This window comes from Lipomyces doorenjongii (assembly GCF_038497915.1).
Source record: "Lipomyces doorenjongii strain NRRL Y-27504 unplaced genomic scaffold V1508scaffold_30, whole genome shotgun sequence".
Lineage (NCBI taxonomy): Eukaryota > Fungi > Ascomycota > Lipomycetes > Lipomycetales > Lipomycetaceae > Lipomyces > Lipomyces doorenjongii.
The window spans coordinates 61577-82760 of NW_027118097.1; the positions used below are offsets into that span (position 1 = coordinate 61577).

The following is a 21184-nucleotide window of genomic DNA, read 5'->3' on the forward strand; positions in this document are numbered from 1 at the left end:
TTCATTTCATTTCAATTCTTTTCTTTCAGATAGTAATTTTAGCTGAGTTAAAACCGCACAATCTTTAAGTACCTACGGGGCTTACCGGAGTCCTGACAATTACGAGGACTTTTAATCCATTTAAATCTCGAATACGAACCTCGAAATTCCATGGATAACTCATTCGAATAGTGCGACATAATAAATCCTTGCAGAAATCTAAGAGTTTCGAGAATATACACTTCTCAGCTACATTACAGTGAACCTTGGACATGACCTTAAATACTCCACATCGATCTTTCCTAATTAGGAAATTATCCGCCTTATCCGCCATCTTAAAATGCGGCAGATATTTATTCGGGGCGGATAATTTGACGGATATAATCCGCCATATCCGCCATCCGTCAACAGCCCTAGCCCGTACATAGCGGCAAGAGCGTTGACTAGGTGGGTTGCTTGAGCTAAATAAAATACTATTTTACATGCTCTTGAGGTAATCAAATCGCGCAAGGTGGGCAGTCGTATGGGACTATCTATGCAGCCCTAATCGTAATGATAATTTAGTCCGCTATAAGTGCATAACCATGTAGTACATCTAAAAGTACCTCAATGGTGGCCAACTGGAGCTGATTGAATAGAAACTACACGATGAGCCGAATTTATAAATTGGTTTTTGGCTTTATGCCAAACACAAGACAATGAAAGGTGATCTGGTTGCAATATATTTGTCGTACTAATAAGCCAGCCACGCGCATCAGGACCTCGCCCAGCTATGACATTCGCCCCATGTAGCGCCTAAAACTTGTAGTAATTGGTGATTTGATTACATTTATCCGGCGTCACGTTGCACTCCCGGCATCGGAACTCAGGTACCTTTCCGAGAGCATCATTTAGATAGGGTTTCTTCACCAACTGTGTAGACTGACTTTTACACTGACTTTCGTTCATCGCTTTCTAATCACCTCGCCGCATTGAATAATTGTCATATGTGCGGTAATTTCCAATTTCAATCCTTTTATTCGCCGGATAACACACACAATAAAGCAACCAATGCAATGAGTCTCAGTCATACTACACAACTCTATATACAAAACGCTTCATACAAACCTATCATGAGCAAATATTGCCAACTTTTACTTCGCCTTAAAGAACTCCCGCACATTCCTCAAGACGCTTCCGATCTTCATGTCAGTCGTCGGTCCAGTTGTCATCCGGTCTCTGATCCATTTTGGCAGTTTGTTTTGGATTCTTGCATTTCCAAACCGACTATCCACAAAGAGAATGACCGCATAATCTTTTGCGTGACGGATGCCACGACCAATACTCTGATTTACGGCCCGCATGCATACATTCTCGTAATACTCTCTAGACGCTCCATCTGCCGCTTGCCTGCAAGCGTTTTCGATTTCAACGATCTTCGACGGCGGAATCGCGGCTTCATCCGAATATTGATCTCTCAGTAACGCCAGCTCCCTCTGTTGAATCTCGTCGTATGTTATTCTTTCGACATATCTCCTCTTCGCAACCATATCTGCTGACTTAGCATTCGGAAACGGAAGTCCGACCATGATAATACCTCGAGCCAAATAATCCGAGAAGTTAATACCCTCTGACATTTTACCGCCAACAACGGCAAGTAATATCGCTCCTCCCGTCTTTAGCGGTTGCTGTACAGCTGACTTATCACTCAAAGCTTGCGCATACGATGACAGAATCGCCTCGACCTGCGCACTATCCCTAGGTTCCTGGAAAATCGTCTTGCGCTTGTTGATTTGATCCCAGAGCGTCATTGACGCGTTAGGTAACATCTTCTTCCAACAAAGGCATACTTCCTCCATATACTTGTAGCTAGGAAAGAAAACTACCATGCCATCAGGAATTACAAACATGAGATTGGCGATGGTACGACCAAGTTCTTGGCCCTATACATGGACCACATTAGTTTTGAGATCAATTCCTCATATTGTTAGACTTAACCTACGATCATGTCTATCCGCTGGCGGTCAAAAGTAAATGTCAGATCGGTCCCCGTGGGACCAGTAGCTATAGTCCACGCACCTAAATTTTCACCAGGAATGACGTGGTCGCAAGAAAGCGTCCGGATCCGCTCTATCGGCACATATGGAAATAGGTATCTCATATAATCACCAACCTGTGACAATATATTAGAAAAATCGATGTAAGTAGAATAATAAATGATGATACCGGCTCCATTGTGCCGCCAGCAAGAATGACACATCTGGCTTCCTCGACGATCGACTTGAAATGAAAACTTGGATCCAAGAGCAAATACTTCAGAAACCTATCGCCATTCACCTGCTCAAAGAATACCCTCCCTTCATTTGACGGATTCGTCAACGCCATCAAGAAGGACATAATTTTTGACAGGACTGGAACACTGGCAATTACTTTTTTCTTCTTCTGCTTGTTCTCCTTGTCATCAATGGTTGCTGACTGGACCAAGTGAGTCGCATAACTTTCGACTTTTCGAGCTAATTTAGATTTCTCGAGATAGTGTTCGATCTTAAAGATATTAATCGTATCCACCCCGTCTTTGAGCAGCACGTCATTCTGCGATACTTCTGCGCCGTTTGAACCTTTGAAGCCAACAAGGAACAGCTCGAGTACATTCAAGAGCTTAATAATCTGAGAGATGTAAACCTTGTTTCCGCCGTTCAATCGCTTCGAGAACTTCGCGAGATATGTCTCAACACAGGATTTAGATCTCACAATGTCTGAATATGAGATAGCCATAGAAAATAGAGACGTGATCGCATCCAAAAGATTGTGTGCTTCGTCAATAATAACAATTTGGTTCTTAAGAGATATTGACAAGGCTTTGCGGTAGCTGCTCTGTAGCAGAAGTGGATACGGTAGAGTGACAACCTCCGACATTTGCACTGCTCCGCGGCTAGCGTAGTACGGACAGACGTGCATGGAATTTCCAATTTCAGCCATATCTTCGATATCTCGGATGTCAGACTGAAACATTGATGTCAGCGTTTGCATATCATGTCAACCATATTGTTGGCTTACCAAGACGCGATCTCTAAAATCTCTACTTTTGACGCGATCGTCGACCTCCCGCGCATTCATCATATACGGACATTTCCTGTCGACAGGATTTTGCTGAAGCTCGGTACATTTATCGTTGATCGCGTTCAGATCTCTAAGTCGGGACACAGTTGGATGAATACATAGCTGCTTTCGTGACGATAATGGTACGTGTCGTAAATTAGATTCAGACTGGCAGAGCTCGGACGCAGGAAATTTCGGCAATCTAAGTTGTTGGACAAATTGGGTCAATTGTGAATGAGTGCGAGAGGCGTAAAATATCTGTGTTGTTAGGATTTGACATTGTCTAGGAATCAGCAGGTCCTCACCTTGACTTCCTCATCGAATTCGTCTTGTTCTTCATCTTCACGGTTATTTCCAGTTTGGCCGACCAGTCTGTGAAGATATTAGAACTACGTCACGCCAAGACCGTAGTGTTTCATACTTTTTGAGCAGCTCCTGGACTTCACTGGATACATTACTGATTTCCTTGCAGTTTGCACCAGATTTTGATTTAACATCTTCTAAATCGCTGTCCCAGTCGCCTACAATAAATTTGGTGCCCTCATCGTTGTTCGTATCTGCAGCTTTCTACGAACCGACAATCGTCAGAGATGGAAGATATTCTGCATGTTCATCAAACTTACCGCCTTTTTCAACGGGTTACGAGTTTCATTAGACAGCCCAAGCCAATTCTTTGTCCTCATATTTGTTTTCTCCCGTTTCTCTGTGTCTCTGACACGGCGTATACGTGCTTCAAGCTCTCTGTACTTCCGCAGCTTTTGCTCGTTCAGCGTCTTCTCGTGGTACTCCCTTACCCATGACGGTTCGGAATCGTCTTGATGAGTGCCTTGATATGAATTTAATCGAGAAAGCGACTGATGATCGCGCAACCATGTCATTGCGCCGCAGATAAGAGAGAGTGATTTTCCCTATCAGACCGCAATTAGTAACGTGCCATCCAGGATCAGACATGTCATCGGAGGTTTATTACCGTTCCTAGCATTGCACCTGTTAATACGCCCATATTCAAAGAAGACGCGTGATAAACTCACCAGTAGGGCTCTCGAGGATCCCAATCTTGCCTTCTTCGATCGTGTCATACAACGCGTTCATAAAATCAAGCTGAATCTTATATGGCGTGTAAGGGTGGTGAAAGTCCCTCTCAGGACTGTCTATCCTCGATTCCGACATAATTCGTCTCTGTTAAGCGAGATAAATTCTAAGATCAGGTGTAGTTGTCGTTGCGGGTGTGATGACTGCTATATGGAGAAGCTACATGATCCAATTTTGTGAGACTGTGCATCATTCAGACAGCGCTGAAGCCTAGCGAATGTAGATATCCAGTCTTCTGGTAAAACAAAAAACTAACTGCTTATGGACTTAACATGAGATTCGATTAGGTTTCTAAATCAATAATAGTATAAACGCGGAATTGTCGCGTCCAGTTTCATGGGATTGTCTGTCGCGTAACCCAGAACTCACCAGACTTTCGCGCTCCGAGATTAGATTTTCGAACTGGAAAAAAAACAACACTTCCTTCCACCTCCTCATCGTCATCACCAATTACACAACACACCCATCACTTATGCCCTCCCATTTTGACAGAACATATTCGATTTAGTTATTACTATTATTATTATTATTAGCTAAGATAGTATACAAGATCCATAATGTCCCTTTTCGGGTCAACAACTACAAGTACTATCGGTACCGCTACGTCAACAGGCTCGGCCGCAGAATTGTCCGGCGATCGGGTCCTCACAACGCCGCCCGAAGACTCCGTCTCTGACCTGTCATTTTCACCACAAGCAGAATTTCTTGCAGTCAGTTCTTGGGATAAAAAAGTTCGGATCTACGAATTAGCGGCGAATGGTGATTCACAAGGGAAGGCGTTATACGAACACCAAGGTCCCGTTTTAAGCGTACATTGGTCCAAGGTACGGTTCGCGCACTCCAAATGCATGAGAAGTTTCGGTCGTCAAGACGATGATAAGCTAACTCTTGGCTAGGACGGCACAAAGGTTGTTTCCGGAGGAACAGATAAGGCTGGAAGATTGTTTGATCTTCAGTCGGGTCAGTCAACACAGATTGCAGCTCACGACGCAGCAATTCGCTCTGTGCGTTTTGTGGACGCAGGAAATGCCGGTCAGCAAATTGTAGCCACAGGTTCATGGGACAAAACGCTGAAGTACTGGGATTTGCGAACGCCAAATCCCGTGTCTACAGTGCAGTTACCAGAACGAGTATACACTATGGATGTGCAGCAAAAGTTATTAGTTGTCGGAACTGCGGAGAGGCATATTTGCATATTTGACTTATCAAATCCGGGAACTATTTTTAAGACAATTCAGAGTCAGTTGAAGATGCAGACGAGAGTTATTAGCTGCTATCCGGCTGGCAACGGATTTGCTGTCGGTAGTATCGAGGGACGATGTGCGATTCAATATGTCGAAGATAGAGAACAACAGTATGTCGTGTGCTGTATACCGTTGTGTAGGACAGGAGACTAATATTTTCATTAGAAAATTGGGATTTTCATTCAAATGTCACCGAGACAACGCTCCACCAGGTCCGCGTGCCGAAGCAAATGTTTATGCAGTGAACGCGATTTCGTTCCATCCACAGTACGGCACATTCTCAACCGCTGGCGCGGACGGGTCATTTCACTTCTGGGATAAGGATTCAAAGCACCGACTTAAGGGCTACAGTGCCCTTGGCGCAACTATACCAAGCACAGCGTTCAACAGAAACGGAACGATATTTGCATATGCGCTTAGTTACGATTGGAGTAAAGTAAGTTCAGCTGTTGGTATCTGGTTAATTTTGTCGGCTAATTTAACACAGGGCTATCAATTCAACAAGGCGGACTATCCGAACGTGGTTAAACTACACCCGACAAGGGACGACGAGGTGAAACCTCGTCCGCTTAAGAAGCGATGAACTTTCGATGAAATAAAGCTAGCAACATAGATCTACACGAAGCTACTTTAGGGTCAGGCTTAAATATGTCCTGGCTCGTTTTATTGCCGCTACAAAATTTGCGGTTAAGTTAAACTGTGTACTATATTACATGAAAAATAGTGAAGGCCATCCATTGATGAATGTGATCCAATAGTTATAATTAATTTTATCCGCCAAATGTATGCAATAATGATACCTATACATGACCCTCCCAAATCCCAAAAACACCTTGACAACACATGCAAATCATACATATGTGATTGCACAGATTATACATAATCCAATTCCCCACTAACAAGAAGGCTTCATACATGCTGGAGCCGTATACTATCAATCAAATCGTTAGAGTTTCCAATCACGAACTCTGTGATTGTTGCGGATGTTGCTTCTTGCCATATTTCGGTTGGCGCTCATATGCGTTTGGCTTCGATTGTCCGGCTTTCCGTCGGTTTCGATGTGAGTGCGAATGGGAATGCGAGTGGCTGTGCTCGCGCCCTTCGGCACACTCATGGTGTCCACTTTTTGAATCTCCGTCATTGTCACTGTCAGATCCACTACTGCTCTCGCCGTCAGAAGACGAGCTCTCGTCTGACGAACTTTCGTCAAACGCGCGCTGTTTGTGAAAGATACAGCAGACTAAAATACGAGTCAGTAGATATTCTCCCGATAATACTGAACACAACCGACATACTCTTCGACTTCTTCTTCCCCATCCCCTCATTGTCTATCACATCGTCACCCCACCTCACTCGTCTGTCCGCAATAGGCCCGCCACGCAAGCGCAGCGTTCCAACGACAACAACTTCCTCCGCCGCATTCGAACTTGTGGGCTCAATAGTCCCGTTATCCTGTTCAAGATACCTACCGGTCTCTCCTATAACAACTGAAGGTCCCATTGTTGGCCGCGCAGCTTGCAGCTGTCGTTGCATGGAGTAATATTGTCTATGGAATGGCGATCGGACGGTTCTCGGCCGGAATGTTCACAACGTGGCGGTAGTCCGAGAATATCCAATTATGTCAAGGTTCGATATCTCTCGTATAAAACAGACAACTTCTGTAAGAGAGATGTGAGAAAAATAACGTGGCTCACTATAAAATGCTCGGCAATAAACGACTGTCACATCGAGTTAAACCTAGGCAGTTAAGCGCAACCTCATTCTTGTGCACTCAGGTGATACGAAGACCTACCCTAATCCGGTGCGGCTTGCCACCCATTAGTTACCCGGCTGGTTTTGAGATCGGTCACTGAAGTTCGGTAAATAGTGAAATGGTAACCTGATTCGATAAATCGAGTCTAATGAATATGGCAATGCACAAAGTCCCAGAATATAACATATACATTGGAACGTTGTTCGCCCTACAAGGTCAGAAAGCGCTCGCTGATGCTGGTGTCACGCACGTGTTGTCGGCCTTGATGGGTAAAATTGAACTGAGGCTGGTATCCTCGTTCAAGCATATGCACATTCAGGTTGAAGACGACGACGATGAGGATATGTTACAGTATTTTAATCAGAGTAATGAATTTATAGCGGAGGCGCTATCTAGTGGAGGAACGATTTTGGTGCACTGGTGAGTTTGGCCTTGATGAACGTTTGTGGTCGATGCTGATCAGATCTAGCATCGCGGGTATATCACGCAGCTCAACACTTGTTATTGCATATATCATGCAAGATCGACGGATCTCGCTTGAAGAGGCATGGTCGTTAGTACAAGAGGGTCGACCAATCGCTTGTCCAAATGACTCGTTCAAAGAGCAGCTTGCCATATACGAGCAAGACGAGTTTGCAGTGTCCGAGTCGAGTCCAGGCTATAGAAGGTGGAAACTAAAGAAACAGGCAGAACTGGCCACTGGTATGATATATTTATATTTTTAACCGGATAAGTGACCCGGGGATCCTCTAATCGAGACCTGATAGCATCTGGCACCGCTCCATTGCCAAAGATATATTCTGAAGAGAAGGCGACAGGAAACTCGACCGTAGAGCTACGATGTAAGAGATGCAGGTAAGCGATCGTATATTGCGACTCAAAATTCGTTCTGACTGATGTAGACTTTAGATGTCCTCTAGCACAATCCTCGGCAATAATACCGCATTTGCCGCCGTCAGCATCTTCCAAATACGACGCGAGCTACAAGTCTAAGATCGGTAAGGCGATGGTATCAGTGCTAGCACCAGCTTGTATGCATTACTTCCTAGATCCCGTGCGATGGATGCAGCCTGAACTGGAAAAGGGAGAGCTGGACGGCAAATTTGACTGCCCAAAGTGTCAAACGAAAATCGGAAGTTATCGATGGCAAGGTATGCAATGCACATGTGGAGCTTGGGTCACCCCGGGAATATCGATTCAGCGTGGACGGGCAGATGAAATCCGGAAGTTCGTCGCGAAGGCGTAAATGACAAGACTTGCATTGAGTTGTTAGAAATGATGGCCCTACTATACATATCAATTGTATCATAATTGATCAATGCAAAATATAAATTTACATGTTTCTGTTTCTTCCATAACTCCTTACTCCTCTGCCTCTACATTATCATTCTTAATAGATCCAGGCTCCTGAGTAGGCACCGATGGAAAAGCACCCGGTTTTCGCAGTAGTTCAGTTGTTCTCTTTGAGCGCTGGACGTTTCGGTAGTTATTTAACCGCATCGCATAGATGTCCTTGTTCAAATTAAATATCCTCTGCTCGGCGTCCGCCTTCTTAGTAGCATCTTCCTTCTTATCTTCCAGCTTGGTTAGCTGTTCCTTATGTTCCTGCTTTTCCCGTCGATCCGCACTTCTTTCATCATCCTCATCTTTGTTCTTTTCTGTTGCTTTCTCTTCCTTACGCTGCTTTCCCCGCTTCTCGCGCGCCTTCTTTTTATCTTTAAGATGATCTTCCCATTCTTTCTTGACCTTCTCTATCTCTTTCTCTAACTCCTCCTTTCTCTTCTTCGCTGCTTCGGCGGCAGCATTGATGACTGGTGTCACGAAACCTCTATCTTGCAAATGCGCTTGGCATGTGTAAAAGAAATCTGTCTGTTTGATGTGAGACCCTGCCTCGTTCTTCACATTCCTGGGCCCATGTGGAACGCCATAGAATACAAGCAAGTTCATTCAACATACCTTGCCGTCTTCGGATACTAGCACGACTGCCGTCGGTTTGTAACATATAACGCATGGCTTTTGAGACGTTTCTGCCACTCGTCGAAGATGGTATATGTTCTTGAAAGGTGGGGCTGACATTTACTTCCGTCGCGTAACTCAATTCGTGATGGTCTGATGGAAGTCGTAAATTTGTAACGTGCTATCGTTGGGTACAACCGAGGCGACCAATTGTCGTAGCCGATCCTCTGATGGGAAAGTACGCAGCGTGTGGGAGCTGGGAGGTTGGCCCGTCACATCCTAAGACGAGATAGCATCATAAGGTTTGGATGTTCGCGCAGACCACAACCATGTCACAGTTGTCACCGACGGATCACTCAAAAACAACCCGCGCCGCGCGGACACAATTTTTACTCTCCGAAGGCAACCAACGATCAGTATTAGTCACTCTGTTCCTAGTGTTTGTGCCCTGAGCCCGACTTTTCGTCATATATATATATAATATAATACATCAGAAAATACTGTTTGCATTAACAATTATTTTGCTTGAAGGGAAATAATCGGAATTATGTCTACCTTTGGAAAAGTCTTTCGTATGTTTACTATTCCACGGAAGTGATGAGGAGTGAAAGCTTACGAACAATAATAGGTGTCACGACTTATGGCGAGTCTCACTGCAAATCAGTGGGCTGCATTGTCGACGGATGCCCACCTGGAATGCAACTTCAAGAGGCAGATATCCAAGTGCAACTAAGCAGACGGCGACCAGGTCAAAGCAAGTTGACGACTCCGGTACGTCGACGTTATCGCACATGTGCATCTCGACATTCATTGCTAACCTGACCTGATAGAGAAACGAGAAGGATCTAGTCAAGATCCAGTCTGGCACTGAGTTTGGAGTGACGCTGGGAACTCCCATCGGCATGCTCGTGGCCAACGAGGACCAGCGACCGAACGATTACTCCGACATGAACAACTACCCCCGCCCGTCGCACGCTGACTTCACGTATCTCGAGAAATACGGTGTGAAGGCATCAAGTGGCGGCGGACGTAGCAGCGCGCGCGAGACTATCGGTCGTGTAGCGGCGGGCTCGATCGCAGAGAAGTATCTCAAGGAAGCGTATGGCGTTGAGATTGTCGCGTTCGTTTCGGCCGTCGGAGACGTTTCGATTGATAGGGACCCGTCGAATCCAGAGTTCCACAACCTCTTGAACACGATCACGCGAGAGCAGGTCGACGCGGCAGTGCCTGTGCGGTGTCCCGTGGAATCCGCCGCGAAGGACATGATCGCGCTCGTGGAGAAGTACAAAGCCGAGCAGGATTCCATTGGTGGGGTTGTCACCTGCGTCATTAGAAACGCGCCGTCCGGACTCGGTGAACCTGTGTTTGACAAGCTCGAGGCCGAGCTCGCACACGCAATGCTATCTATTCCTGCCACCAAGGGTTTCGAAATTGGATCTGGATTCTCAGGCATCAAGATCCCGGGCTCGAAGCACAACGATCCGTTCTACAAGGACGAGACGACCGGCAAGTTCAGAACGAGGACGAACAATTCAGGAGGTGTCCAAGGTGGTATCGCAAACGGCGAAAACATCTATTTCAGCGTGGCTTTCAAGCCTCCTGCGACAATTTCCCAGCCACAGGAGACAGCGGCGTACGACGGCAGTGACGGTGTGCTTGCCGCGAAGGGTCGTCATGATCCTAACGTCGTGCCGAGAGCTGTTCCGATCGTGGAATCAATGGCGAGTTTGGTTCTGATGGACGCGTTGATGTTACAGCTGGCTAGAAGTGCGAGCCGAGAGAGGCTGCCGAAGTTGAATGGAAGTGCGTGAAATGCGTTGCTAGTGTAGAGTATATAAACATGTGTAATTGGTTTAAATGATGACACAAAAAAGTGCGAAAATTTTATTGACTACATATATCCCAATATTGCAAAAAAAATGATACCGTGAAACTCAATGTTATAATGGAAAATTCTTTCCCTCCATCTTCTCGTTTCCTACAAGCCATCGCGTCTTCGATGATGTTGGGTTTAATCGCGATAATGATGAATCTGACTTTTCCTTGGTATTTATTATATCAGATTCGCTCACGTCATCGTCCGGATTGGTGATTCTCAACTTGCCGCGACGCGTTGTGCTGACCAAAACCTGCACCTCCCTGTCCTTAAACAACTCGTAAATATCGTCATCATTCTCCACCTCAGTCGTAGGTGGCTCATCGCCGCCGTCCGCACTGATGACACCCAGTCCAAGCGAATGAGCGCCACTACTCCGTCGTCGGAACCCTTGCGGACCCCCTGTCCGACGGTCGCCGGTACTTCTACTATCACTAGTCAACTTCGGTCCGTTTGTCCATTTCGATGACCGACGAAGCGATGTGAAACTGCGTAGGCTGCGCCGACCTATTCCAAAAAATGTCGACTCAGAATTCTTATCGTGGCCCGAGTCGTCGCCGAATGTTAGACCGTTCCCCGGTGCTGACACCGCGCTATGTAGCGATGTATCAGCTGGGGGATCCGCAAGCGCAGATCCGTTGGTGTCATCATTGTTGAGTGGGCCGAATATATCGGAATACTTCTTAATCCAGGACTTTCGCCGCTCTCTCCAGGTATTTACCGAGCCCATATCACTCGCACCGTCGCTTGCTGACAGCTTCCTGTTGTAGCTACTCGGCATGAGAAAGAAGCCTTGGTTGGATTCCGGGGTAAGCGGTCCGAGCGGCCGTGATCGTCTGCGCCGTTTGTACACAAATGTGAATATGGTGAAAAGCAGCACAATTGCTGCGATGGTGGTGCTTGTCGAGATCGCAGCTATCGATCCACTTGACAACTGATCGTGTGAAGATGACGACGACTGGGATGTGGCGGTAGTTGCCGTCATTACAGATTGTGTGACACTTGAGAGATATGACCAACTAGATACGTTAAGCAGCACTGCTTCTGGCTCGGCGTCAGTCGTTATTCCGAGCATGATATCACCAGGTAGCATGACGGCACCCTGTAGTGTAGGAAAATTGTTCCTATTGGGTGTAACCCAGGACCAGGCACCATCGCCATCCGATAACTCAAGCACTAACAACGTCGGATCCGCATCTCTCCCATCAACAAATCCTCCACTGATCACCACTTTAGTGCCAGCTTCGTTCATGACGAGAATGGGGTCGGTCCGGCTGTCCACTGACGTGCTATTTTGGACCGTCTTGTAGGACCATGAAGAAGCCTCCCATACTGCAAGCTGGTTCATTCCAATCCATCCAGCTGCTGCTCTACCGCCGAATAGAATAGTGGCCTGGTCAGTTGTTATAGCTGACGCGTCGCGAAGGGCAACAGGCGGGTTCGCATTGGACGGCTCTGTGAACTTGTACGTGTCGAGGTCGAACGCAGAGAGAGTGTTGTAGTATTCGATCGAGTTTGTCGAAGAATCACTGCAATAGCCGCCAAAAGAGTAAATGAGAGATAGTGAGCTTGTGTCTCTGAACAAGACAGAGCCAGCACGATAACTGGGCCCGTTGGTAACCGAAAGGTTTGTCCAGGCATTTGACTGGTTGTCAAACGTCGCAACTTGGATGGTAGACCCACAGGTACCATAGAATGCGTATATGATGTTGTCATGACCGAGAATTATGGACGCGTTGGAAGGTGGGGTTGAGAGCTGGACAATGCTGCCGTCGGAGAGGTTGTCAAGTAACGTCGAGTTTGAGGGCGATACACCATCCGAAATGATGGCTTTGTAGAAAGAGTTGTCGGTAGTCTGGATATAGTAGCCGCCGCTCGACACGTGGAACGAATTTGTAGAAGAGCTAGATACCCTGGGAATGGATGACAGCCTGAGAACCACCGCTAAGACCAGGACCGAAAGCTGCCTCCGCGGGTGAGGTCGAGTTCGAACCATACTGCAGTGTCAGCGCCACCAGAGTGGAGGTCAGACTGACGGTGCAATCGCTGTAATGTGAACTGAGACTTAGACGGGCGAGCCGCTGAGCTGTTCGGAATAATGCTGTGGTAGTCGTCGGCATACGCGCACTTATGCCGATTAGGGCAGCTGGTAAACAGCCAAGCCAGGGACACCAAGAAACAACCTTGTCCGTCGAGCGGTTTAGGGCTGGCGTTGGGAGACAGCGAGAGCATTCTCGAAGTATCTTGGATACCGGGTAAGGCTCAGGTCTGCGCGGCGACAGCGGGAGGTTTATGCAAATGAACCGAGGAATGCTGTTGAAACCGGGCTGCTTCGACGTCATAGAACCCGTCGGCTGCTGGCACATGCACACACAACCGGGGGACTTCGTGGCATAGAACAAAGACTGACAACTTGCGATGCGACCAAAAAGCATGCTGGCAGACGCACACTTTCGGAGTCGACAAGGCGTCTACTGAATAAGAATATAACAGAAAATAAGTCCTACTAGACTGCGCGGTTGCGATCTCGTGTCTCCCCATCAAATAACCCTTGTGTCGTATGCACGATATATTGGCTGGTGGTCGCGTAAAGTTGCCTCTGCGTGCAGTCCACCACGTGTCTCCAAGCGCCAAAATGTGGTCATCCACCAGGTATTCGATGCAACTCCCGATGGCTATAAGGCTGCTGCTGTCTTGTCGGCACTATGAGTTCTCGCCAAAACCGAAAGACGCCTTATCTCAGCCAGGGACATGTCGCAAAAAGACAGACCCCGGCTAAGTCTGACGGAGGGGCGCTGCAATTTCATTAAATGAAGCGATGAGGTCATAAAAATGTTGCGCTAGACCTAATACGGCTAATAATGTGCCGCATAAGGTCTGGTATGCTGCGGCGCCCATGAGGACTGCGCACAAGCCTGAGCCAGCTTTCCTGCGCCCGGCAGACTGAAACGTGAACCGACCGCCGGAGCTCTTGAACCAGATCGCCTCTCGTGTGTCGCACAAATTAGCCCTAACCGCTATGCGACTCGGCGTAGGCTGGTTACAGAATTTGCACATACTGCCGCTTCCAGGCTGCGTGTCGCATGTCGCATGTCGCCCGTCGCACATCGCACTCTTCTCACGCACTAACGCTCTCGCGACCACTCTCCTCTTCTTCCCCTCCTGCTTTCTCTGCTATTACTGCTGCCCACTTGCCCGCCTCCCCTGCTCCATCCTGCCGGCCGGCCCTGCGCTTTTCGGCTTTCAGATGCACTTTCTGCCACTGCTCCGCTCGATCAGGGATCGATCCTCGGCGTCGGCCCATCCCGCCGAGTCGTCCAAAGGCGCCCCCGTGGTGTCGCACGCTGCAATCTCCCCATCCTCCTCTTCGTCCGCGTCGTCTTCGTCCGCGAATTCGACCTCGACCACGTCTTCCGCCTCGTCTCCGTCCACTCCGACCAGCGCACATGTTCTGAATGCTGCAGCGGCATCGCTTCGGGGTTCCATGCATCCAAACTCCAACCAAGTCGCAGGCGACAGCGATCCAGCGTCCTCGTCCTCGACCATCAACACGCCCTACGCAATCAATCCTATCTCGCGGCCGAACATATACTGCTCCTTTTCTTCATCTTCTTCCACATCTTCTCTCGTCAATGCCGCCCAGGAGCTCACCATAGTATCCACTCCGGCATCCACCACTTCCACAACATCTGCCTCTCTTGCCCAGACACCGACAGCGTCCGCGCCCTTGCTCACATCACTTGTCAAAGAAACTCACTACGTCAACCTTGACTATGACCCAATAAGTGGCCGAAAAATGCTCAACACTTACGAGATCATACATGAAATTGGCAGAGGGCAGCACGGAAAAGTCAAGCTTGGCCGTGATCTTACTACCGGTGAATTCGTGGTACGCAGAGAGTCTGTACTCGTTAAGCGATTCTGCAATTAACTGACCATATTTCTAGGCAATGAAGATAATGAACAGGACTGGCCGCCCGCGATTGGGCCGGTCTCTGCGCCAAGGTTCGACACAGGAAGAGAAGATTCGACGAGAGATTGCCATCCTTAAGAAATGCAACCACCCACACATTGTACGACTGCGAGAGGTTCTAGACGATGCTTCGAGCAAAAAGATCTTCCTAGTTTTCGAGTATGTCGAACTTGGCGAAATCACATGGCAAAATGATGACGGCACGCCTGCAATGACCATGGACTATTCCCGCAGCATATTCCGTGACGTGGTTCTCGGTTTGGAGTATCTGCATTACAAGGGCATTATCCACCGTGACATCAAGCCCGCAAACTTGCTCATGACCAAAGAGGGAGTGGTGAAGATTAGTGACTTTGGTGTTAGTTTTATTTCAGGATTGAGTGGAGAAGACGACGAGCTTGAGCTCGCTAAGACCGCCGGTACACCCGCATTTTTTGCGCCTGAGCTGTGTTACAACGATCCCGACCTGCCACGGCCGCAAATAACGAATAAAATCGACATATGGGCTTTAGGAGTCACATTGTTCTGTTTATTATATGGCCGATGTCCTTTCACTGCAGACAACGAGTTCGAGCTCTTCAATGTAATAGCTACAGATCCGCTCCTGTTTCCAGAGGCTCCTAATGTACCAGAATCGGCAAAAAATCTCTTGCGAAATCTTTTAGAGAAGGATCCGGAAAAGCGAATGTCAATTGCTGAGATAAAGCGCGATCCGTGGGTGCTAGAGGGTCTAAATCCATCCCAGAAGGAAAAGTTTTTATCAGAAGAACTTCTGTCTCGATAAATCTCTACGAGATGATATGTCCTCATAGACATTCGGTGGTATATAGTGTCCTTGTTTCACGGGGCTCTCGTTTAGTCACAGCACATTTTGGTTTCGGTAGGTTGGTTGGATTTCGGTCAAGGGTACATATTTTATTGGCATATCATCGTATATATCGGCATATAGTATAATGAGGGTTACAGTATATTGTTGTCGAGCGGTTGCAGGTTCGGATTCTAGTTTTATCGCCACCCAAGAAAAGGAAGAAAAAGAAACCGATTTCCGGGTGGTATGGCTTTGGTCGTTGGTTTAGTTCTATAAATATTTCATATGTGATGTCATTTTGGTTTGATATAGAACTTTACATATACATATTTTTTTGCTTTCTTAATCTGATGACGGCAGTTCCATGTTGTTGCCCTATGTGATATGCTTATTTTGTGTATAGATATTCTTTTGTAACGGCGTGGTATGACTTACGCATGTGTCTCTCTCGTTTACGTTTGACTCATTTACCTTGCTGATGGCGTTTTACTTTTTGATTGCAACAGATTGATGTAATGGTATAATATACGTATGACTTATGACCAAGGTGAGCCATTGAGGATTGCCGTGATCGACTTCCATGTATAGAATAACTCATGCGTATAAATTGCACGTAACCTTGACAACAACGCCTCGTACGCCCATGCTAAAGACAAAATATTTACATACCATGGCCAGCTTTTCTTTTACCTCATTTGATATCGATATAATGTGATTTATCTTCCAACCACATTCGTTCCTGCTCAAGGTACCACTCAGGAAGCGATTCAGCTGGAAATAGCGACATGTCATATTGCCCTCCCGCGTCGTCCGGCTCTTCGCCAGTGCCACCACGAGCAGAAGTTTCTATAACAAGGCCGTCTCTCTTCACCACCTGAATCGTTTCGCCGACATTCTCCGTGGCATCAAGCAATCGGTATCTCGGAATCGAAAACTTTCTCAAATCAACTAATTCGATGTATAATTCGTATAAATATTGTGACCGGTCGAATGACATTTCGCGGTATTCGTTGATAATTGAGGATAAATTCCAATGCTGCAGCTTTCGTAACACGCCGATAAATGTACAGGATCTATACCCATGACCGGTGTTAGTAATTGCCAACATGAGACGGGAGAGGAAAATTCATGTTTGCATACAAATCGATAATTAGGAGTGGGTAATATCTCGTGTTGAGTACGTATGACAGACTTCTTTGCACGACGGCATCAGGCAGCAATTTCCATTCTTCCTCCGAGATTTTCCATGCCGGAAGTTGCATGTGTGTCTATCGTTCAAGTCAGCATTCGATCATGGTTCAAGTTCGACGAATGCATACGATTTTGATGTTATGCTCCCGGGCGAAAAGCTCAACCGCCGGCGACGGCTTTTCTTTACCTATTGACAGAATTGTATTGAGCGACAGCGTCTGCAGGAACGGGAAATTGAGCGGGTCGATTTCCGTACATCGATCTATTGCCCGATTAGCATATACCCATATTGGTGGTCACAGCACGCACAATAAACGGAAGACTTACAGATATTCTCTTCCACAATGCCAAATAACTCAGGCGGGGCGAGCATTGTTATGAGTTCGCGCTCGTGGGCCGGTAAACCGAGCCCCTGATTAATAAAGAATCTATATCGCTGGTATGTTGCCCGCTGTGTATTCGACGAGAGCTTCTTTTACAGTTATCCTTAGAATTTAGAGCTCTGGCTAACAATTGACTCCACCGGCCTTGGTTCAACTCATTGTGGTCGGCATATTACACTGAAATAAACCGAACTGACGTCACGATTGGTTCAATAAAGGAGCAACAACTATCAAACCCTACTTTCTATCGATCATAGGGCTTTGCACGAAGCTGTGACAAACTAATTTTTCACAGTCTCTAAAACTTCTTTCCTTTTTTTTTTCTTCTTCAAAGAGTCTTCTCGCTCAAAAAATTGCATTCGAAGCTTACTACCAAAAGCATGCAAGAGAGGGATGGATTTATTCATTCTTTCTTTTGCATGCTTTTTATATGCTTTGGGGAAAGGTAGTTCCTTTGCCTTGACGGTTTGATTCAGCAGGCTAACATGAATATAGTCTCCGGTCAATCGGGTTGTCTCAATGAGATAAAAAGTGGAAACGCACCGACTTAAAACTCCGGTCGTAATTCGAATCTAACGTTTTCCTGGCCGTCGCAACGGCTCACGATACTTTGGCTCCTCCAAAGCAGAGATGTTGCGGCATGTATGGCTGTTTGGCAAAACTGTCTGGATGTTCGTTGTCCCGCCAAATGCAGTCCTTCGGGTCTGTGTTTGTTCGACGCTGTTGAATTTCGCCTTTGTAGTGCGACCACGGGTTGGTAATTCCTGGGTCTCGCTGCGTGGCGAACCCCGGGGGTATCACATTCGTTTGGTAATCATAGTTATGCAATTCAAATCGACGTTTGTCTTCGTTTCTTGGAGACATTGTGTTCGGTTAGAACCCAATGGAGCTTATTCTTGAAGCGAGGAGACTTCTTTCCTTTTTTTAGAGTTCCGAGTGGCTTGAATCTCGCGTGTTGTGAGAACATCCGCGGATTGGAAGTTGGTATAGTCGAATATACCGGACTCGCACCTCCCAGAAAGAATGTCTTTTTGCTTTTTGTGATTTCTCCTGAATTGTTTGTGGTTATCTCTGTTATACGTGCCAAAAGATGTTTTTCCTCAATTTTCTTTAATATGATGAGACATTATTGCAAACATAGAGTCAAGCTCCAAGAGATTCTATATCTCAAAGACGAGAGTTGCATAATTCACTCTGATTTCTTATCCTCCCTATTTATTTTTATTTGCTGCAATATATTATATTGGAAGTTATATTAAGAATTCGAATCATTAAAATAATGAATAGTATACAAAAGGCTTCATAGCATCCGTTGTGACCATTCTGGCTTCACATCTAACATAATCATTCAATGACTTATACAGCGAACATATCCACAAAACCTAAATGATTAATCATGCAACATGCGCAATAATCAAACGTTGAATTAACTCCCAGCTGTATAACAACCACCTGAAGAATTGCCGTGGGTACAAGGCATCATATATATATATAAAATCACGGGCAACGCGTAAGTTAATGTAATACAATTATAAAACGTAATAAAGTAGAGCGAATAATTGCACCAAGGAGTAATCATATACCGTCATTCCACGCGTTTCATGTGTCTTAATATTGACTGCACTTGCAGCCATATCGCCAACAATAGCGATTCTCTATCCTTATCGCTAGCCAAAATACAGCGAATTGTAAACTACTTATTCAGTCTTCCAATGCCTAGTTAACGAGTCCCCCCGCGACTCTTTGCCGTATATAGTCTCAGACGCATATAATCCTAGCGTGACGGCGCAATTGACCCACGACCACAGCTGCCAGCTCTCGACCTCCAGTCCCATCAAGTTCGTCGTCTTGGATAAGTACCCGAAATGCTGCATCAATAAATGGGAATACACCGCGATCAGCACAACAGGCATGTACGCCGTAACAAAAGGCGTAAAGCCCGTACTTTTGCCGTCAAACTCGTCGTCATTGTCTAAGATCGCCGAGTCCTCATGATTCGCAGCAGTATGATTGGTATGGTTGTTGCGACGAAGCGAGGGCCTTTGCTCTTTACCGACCGGTTCTCGCAGCGCAGGTATAATAAGAGTCGTCGCAAACAGAACTAGTAGGCGGTACGCCAGCGAGACGACTATGGAGGGCGTGATGGTCGACATGGCGGCCAAAATGAAGTCGAATGTGGTGGAGAAACTGCCTGGAACTGTCGACGCCAGCGAAGACACAATTGTTGCGTAACTTTCCACGATTATTGGAGGGAAAGGGGGGAATGCTGGCTTTGCAAGTGCCTCGACATCCGGGTGTGTCGGCTGGAAATCAGTAAATGTTTCGTACAGGCTAAGATCCATTAGTTAGTTACCAATGCGCAAATCTCTCGACACAATTTAGCATACCAATAAACTATATACGCAAATAATAAACTTGATTCGATTAGATTACCCTTCTTAGATACGATTCCATATCCGCCCAGGAACGTAGTACATGTCAGTACAACGCCGATCAAAGTCGCGTTCCCCATTCCGATGGTAATTGGGAATGTGTATATTCTGTAAAGATAATAGAATGTACCGGATATTATACTGCCAGAGGCAACTAAAAAGACGATCTGCAAACGTCAGTGATGTTACTGACACCAAGGGATTAAACGAGGTACCTACCGTCCATAAATCAGAATTCCGTTTTACAAGCCACCTGCTGATCTGACCTGTTGCCTGGATCACAAGCAGCGTGCAGAACCCTTCCAGTATTGTAAATCCCGCGGTCGAATTCTGTAAGAAAAACTGCCATGGCACAAGAATCCGGTTCCACATAGGAAATGTGTGTTTGGGATCAGAGTAAATGTTGAGGAACATGATGAACAGTGAAGGTATGATCACATGTTGCGAGTAGTATACAATGTGAGTGATAATGCTGAATTTCGTATTTCGACCTATTAGCCGAATAGTCGCCATAGAAAAGTAAAAGACGGCAAGCGTCAACGTAAATGCCTGCATGAATTCACCGATTAGCTATTTGATCTGTCTGCATAACATTGTCCACTGGTTCGGCAACTTACTAGTCCACATTCCTCACCGCCTACATCAAACGCCAACGGTATAGTAAGGATTATGAGCGAGAGGTAGATGGCATTGGTGAAGATATTGAAGCCTGTCCAAAAGGAATACATGCGAATCAATGCGCTCTGGCAAGAATGAAACTTGCCAAAGTCTTCTTCCTTTCTGTGATCTCCGCTATGCTGTCTTCGATTTTAACCCACGAAGGAATCACACACCCACGGGTTATTCCGATCTGGAAGATTATCTATGAAGTCTAACTGAACGGGTCGTACTCCGTTCGTAACCAGCCGTTTTACGGCTTTGAATCAGAATGTCTTTAGTGGAAGCCCCGCACTAGTTTCGATACCCGTCTAACACTGTCCTGAGCCGCGATTTGAGATCAGAGATACTGATTAATTGCCGTCCGGGTTGGTTTAACATAAAGAAATACACACAGATATCTGTCGAATAGCTACTGTTTCATCTGGCGTCAGGTTAGATCGACGGTTCGCTAAGGCAAGAATCAAATACCACGTTCAAACTTTACAGGCCTAAGCTGCCCTAACCGCGTACCCTTTTACACGATACAACTCAAGTAGCTACCAACGTCTAATGTTATTCGAGTCATGACGCGAAAACTTCAGACATTCTACAATATAGTAACAGATTCAGCGGAGAGCATATAGACCTTGCGGATTGCCTTGTTTATTGGCTAGCTCCACACTTGGTAGTTCTGCGCACTAGTATTGCTCTACCTAGATGCATTATTATCCGATAATAATGAAAACTGGTTTTAAACTACACAAACAATAACGCATTTAA

General features: G+C 46.3%; 11 protein-coding genes across 11 annotated transcripts; 5 read left to right on the plus strand and 6 right to left on the minus strand.

Moving 5' to 3' along the window:
* Positions 1–976: 976 nt before the first annotated feature.
* V1508DRAFT_418845 (helicase C-terminal domain-containing protein) lies at positions 977–4541 on the minus strand. Its single transcript, XM_066940512.1, has 9 exons — positions 4088–4541; positions 4047–4049; positions 3681–3966; positions 3479–3624; positions 3363–3429; positions 3016–3315; positions 2185–2961; positions 1961–2131; positions 977–1901 (listed from the first exon to the last, which is right to left on the minus strand). The coding sequence occupies exons 1-9, from the start codon at positions 4225–4227 to the stop codon at positions 1113–1115; spliced, it is 2679 nt and encodes an 892-aa protein (XP_066795326.1). The 5' UTR covers positions 4228–4541; the 3' UTR covers positions 977–1112.
* On the plus strand, positions 4497–6189 carry V1508DRAFT_418848 (WD40-repeat-containing domain protein). The gene is made up of 4 exons (XM_066940513.1): positions 4497–4973; positions 5046–5503; positions 5559–5829; positions 5881–6189. The coding sequence occupies exons 1-4, from the start codon at positions 4707–4709 to the stop codon at positions 5974–5976; spliced, it is 1092 nt and encodes a 363-aa protein (XP_066795327.1). The 5' UTR covers positions 4497–4706; the 3' UTR covers positions 5977–6189.
* Positions 6190–6352: 163 nt separating this feature from the next.
* On the minus strand, positions 6353–6893 carry V1508DRAFT_404715 (phosphatase inhibitor-domain-containing protein; the record flags this gene model as incomplete). Its single annotated transcript, XM_066938647.1, has 2 exons — positions 6353–6633; positions 6689–6893. 2 exons carry the CDS (start codon positions 6891–6893, stop codon positions 6353–6355), a joined length of 486 nt encoding a protein of 161 aa, XP_066795328.1.
* Positions 6894–7137: 244 nt separating this feature from the next.
* On the plus strand, positions 7138–8392 carry V1508DRAFT_387386 (protein-tyrosine phosphatase-like protein; the record flags this gene model as incomplete). Its single annotated transcript, XM_066937844.1, has 4 exons — positions 7138–7566; positions 7616–7848; positions 7914–8001; positions 8056–8392. The coding sequence occupies exons 1-4, from the start codon at positions 7295–7297 to the stop codon at positions 8390–8392; spliced, it is 930 nt and encodes a 309-aa protein (XP_066795329.1). The 5' UTR covers positions 7138–7294.
* On the minus strand, positions 8350–9410 carry V1508DRAFT_456183 (VPS4-associated protein 1). Its single transcript, XM_066942644.1, has 2 exons — positions 9103–9410; positions 8350–9042 (listed from the first exon to the last, which is right to left on the minus strand). The coding sequence occupies exons 1-2, from the start codon at positions 9220–9222 to the stop codon at positions 8509–8511; spliced, it is 654 nt and encodes a 217-aa protein (XP_066795330.1). The 5' UTR covers positions 9223–9410; the 3' UTR covers positions 8350–8508.
* Positions 9411–9480: 70 nt separating this feature from the next.
* V1508DRAFT_418858 (chorismate synthase) lies at positions 9481–10996 on the plus strand. The gene is made up of 3 exons (XM_066940514.1): positions 9481–9674; positions 9731–9873; positions 9933–10996. Exons 1-3 carry the CDS (start codon positions 9650–9652, stop codon positions 10911–10913), a joined length of 1149 nt encoding a protein of 382 aa, XP_066795331.1. The 5' UTR covers positions 9481–9649; the 3' UTR covers positions 10914–10996.
* On the minus strand, positions 10897–13107 carry V1508DRAFT_157302 (uncharacterized protein). Its single transcript, XM_066936059.1, has one exon. It carries the CDS (start codon positions 12972–12974, stop codon positions 11043–11045), a length of 1932 nt encoding a protein of 643 aa, XP_066795332.1. The 5' UTR covers positions 12975–13107; the 3' UTR covers positions 10897–11042.
* A 1044-nt stretch (positions 13108–14151) lies between these two features.
* On the plus strand, positions 14152–14947 carry V1508DRAFT_418860 (uncharacterized protein). The gene has a single exon (XM_066940515.1). It carries the CDS (start codon positions 14226–14228, stop codon positions 14907–14909), a length of 684 nt encoding a protein of 227 aa, XP_066795333.1. The 5' UTR covers positions 14152–14225; the 3' UTR covers positions 14910–14947.
* V1508DRAFT_157330 (kinase-like domain-containing protein) lies at positions 14699–16092 on the plus strand. Its single transcript, XM_066936060.1, has one exon. The coding sequence runs from the start codon at positions 14929–14931 to the stop codon at positions 15733–15735; it is 807 nt and encodes a 268-aa protein (XP_066795334.1). The 5' UTR covers positions 14699–14928; the 3' UTR covers positions 15736–16092.
* Positions 16093–16258: 166 nt separating this feature from the next.
* V1508DRAFT_418863 (tyrosine phosphatase family-domain-containing protein) lies at positions 16259–17503 on the minus strand. Its single transcript, XM_066940516.1, has 4 exons — positions 17278–17503; positions 17079–17212; positions 16900–17027; positions 16259–16832 (listed from the first exon to the last, which is right to left on the minus strand). Exons 1-4 carry the CDS (start codon positions 17321–17323, stop codon positions 16451–16453), a joined length of 690 nt encoding a protein of 229 aa, XP_066795335.1. The 5' UTR covers positions 17324–17503; the 3' UTR covers positions 16259–16450.
* A 1128-nt stretch (positions 17504–18631) lies between these two features.
* Positions 18632–20811, minus strand: V1508DRAFT_157373 (ICE2-domain-containing protein). Its single transcript, XM_066936061.1, has 4 exons — positions 20383–20811; positions 19985–20314; positions 19721–19932; positions 18632–19664 (listed from the first exon to the last, which is right to left on the minus strand). Exons 1-4 carry the CDS (start codon positions 20491–20493, stop codon positions 19031–19033), a joined length of 1287 nt encoding a protein of 428 aa, XP_066795336.1. The 5' UTR covers positions 20494–20811; the 3' UTR covers positions 18632–19030.
* Between the last annotated feature and the right edge of the window lie 373 nt (positions 20812–21184).

What these genes read in the sequence shown, in the direction of transcription:
- V1508DRAFT_418845 (XM_066940512.1), bottom strand. Translation starts at nt 4,227, where the DNA reads ATGTCGGAATCGAGGATAGACAGTCCTGAGAGGGACTTTCACCACCCT. An exon ending in AATTCGATGAGGAAGTCAAG is followed by an intron (nt 3,316 to 3,362) that starts GTGAGGACCTGC and finishes CTAACAACACAG; the next exon opens with ATATTTTACGCCTCTCGCAC. An exon ending in ATTTTAGAGATCGCGTCTTG is followed by an intron (nt 2,962 to 3,015) that starts GTAAGCCAACAA and finishes TCAATGTTTCAG; the next exon opens with TCTGACATCCGAGATATCGA.
- V1508DRAFT_418848 (XM_066940513.1), top strand. Translation starts at nt 4,707, where the DNA reads ATGTCCCTTTTCGGGTCAACAACTACAAGTACTATCGGTACCGCTACG. An exon ending in TAAGCGTACATTGGTCCAAG is followed by an intron (nt 4,974 to 5,045) that starts GTACGGTTCGCG and finishes ACTCTTGGCTAG; the next exon opens with GACGGCACAAAGGTTGTTTC. An exon ending in GTCGAAGATAGAGAACAACA is followed by an intron (nt 5,504 to 5,558) that starts GTATGTCGTGTG and finishes TATTTTCATTAG; the next exon opens with AAAATTGGGATTTTCATTCA.
- V1508DRAFT_456183 (XM_066942644.1), bottom strand. Translation starts at nt 9,222, where the DNA reads ATGTCAGCCCCACCTTTCAAGAACATATACCATCTTCGACGAGTGGCA. An exon ending in TAGTATCCGAAGACGGCAAG is followed by an intron (nt 9,043 to 9,102) that starts GTATGTTGAATG and finishes AGGAATGTGAAG; the next exon opens with AACGAGGCAGGGTCTCACAT.
- V1508DRAFT_418858 (XM_066940514.1), top strand. Translation starts at nt 9,650, where the DNA reads ATGTCTACCTTTGGAAAAGTCTTTC. An exon ending in TACCTTTGGAAAAGTCTTTC is followed by an intron (nt 9,675 to 9,730) that starts GTATGTTTACTA and finishes GAACAATAATAG; the next exon opens with GTGTCACGACTTATGGCGAG. An exon ending in AAAGCAAGTTGACGACTCCG is followed by an intron (nt 9,874 to 9,932) that starts GTACGTCGACGT and finishes CTGACCTGATAG; the next exon opens with AGAAACGAGAAGGATCTAGT.
- V1508DRAFT_157302 (XM_066936059.1), bottom strand. Translation starts at nt 12,974, where the DNA reads ATGGTTCGAACTCGACCTCACCCGCGGAGGCAGCTTTCGGTCCTGGTC.
- V1508DRAFT_418860 (XM_066940515.1), top strand. Translation starts at nt 14,226, where the DNA reads ATGCACTTTCTGCCACTGCTCCGCTCGATCAGGGATCGATCCTCGGCG.
- V1508DRAFT_157330 (XM_066936060.1), top strand. Translation starts at nt 14,929, where the DNA reads ATGAAGATAATGAACAGGACTGGCCGCCCGCGATTGGGCCGGTCTCTG.
- V1508DRAFT_418863 (XM_066940516.1), bottom strand. Translation starts at nt 17,323, where the DNA reads ATGCTCGCCCCGCCTGAGTTATTTGGCATTGTGGAAGAGAATATCT. An exon ending in CATTGTGGAAGAGAATATCT is followed by an intron (nt 17,213 to 17,277) that starts GTAAGTCTTCCG and finishes ATCGGGCAATAG; the next exon opens with ATCGATGTACGGAAATCGAC. An exon ending in CCACTCCTAATTATCGATTT is followed by an intron (nt 16,833 to 16,899) that starts GTATGCAAACAT and finishes TCATGGGTATAG; the next exon opens with ATCCTGTACATTTATCGGCG.
- V1508DRAFT_157373 (XM_066936061.1), bottom strand. Translation starts at nt 20,493, where the DNA reads ATGTATTCCTTTTGGACAGGCTTCAATATCTTCACCAATGCCATCTAC. An exon ending in GCGGTGAGGAATGTGGACTA is followed by an intron (nt 20,315 to 20,382) that starts GTAAGTTGCCGA and finishes GAATTCATGCAG; the next exon opens with GCATTTACGTTGACGCTTGC. An exon ending in TTTGCGTATATAGTTTATTG is followed by an intron (nt 19,665 to 19,720) that starts GTATGCTAAATT and finishes AATGGATCTTAG; the next exon opens with CCTGTACGAAACATTTACTG.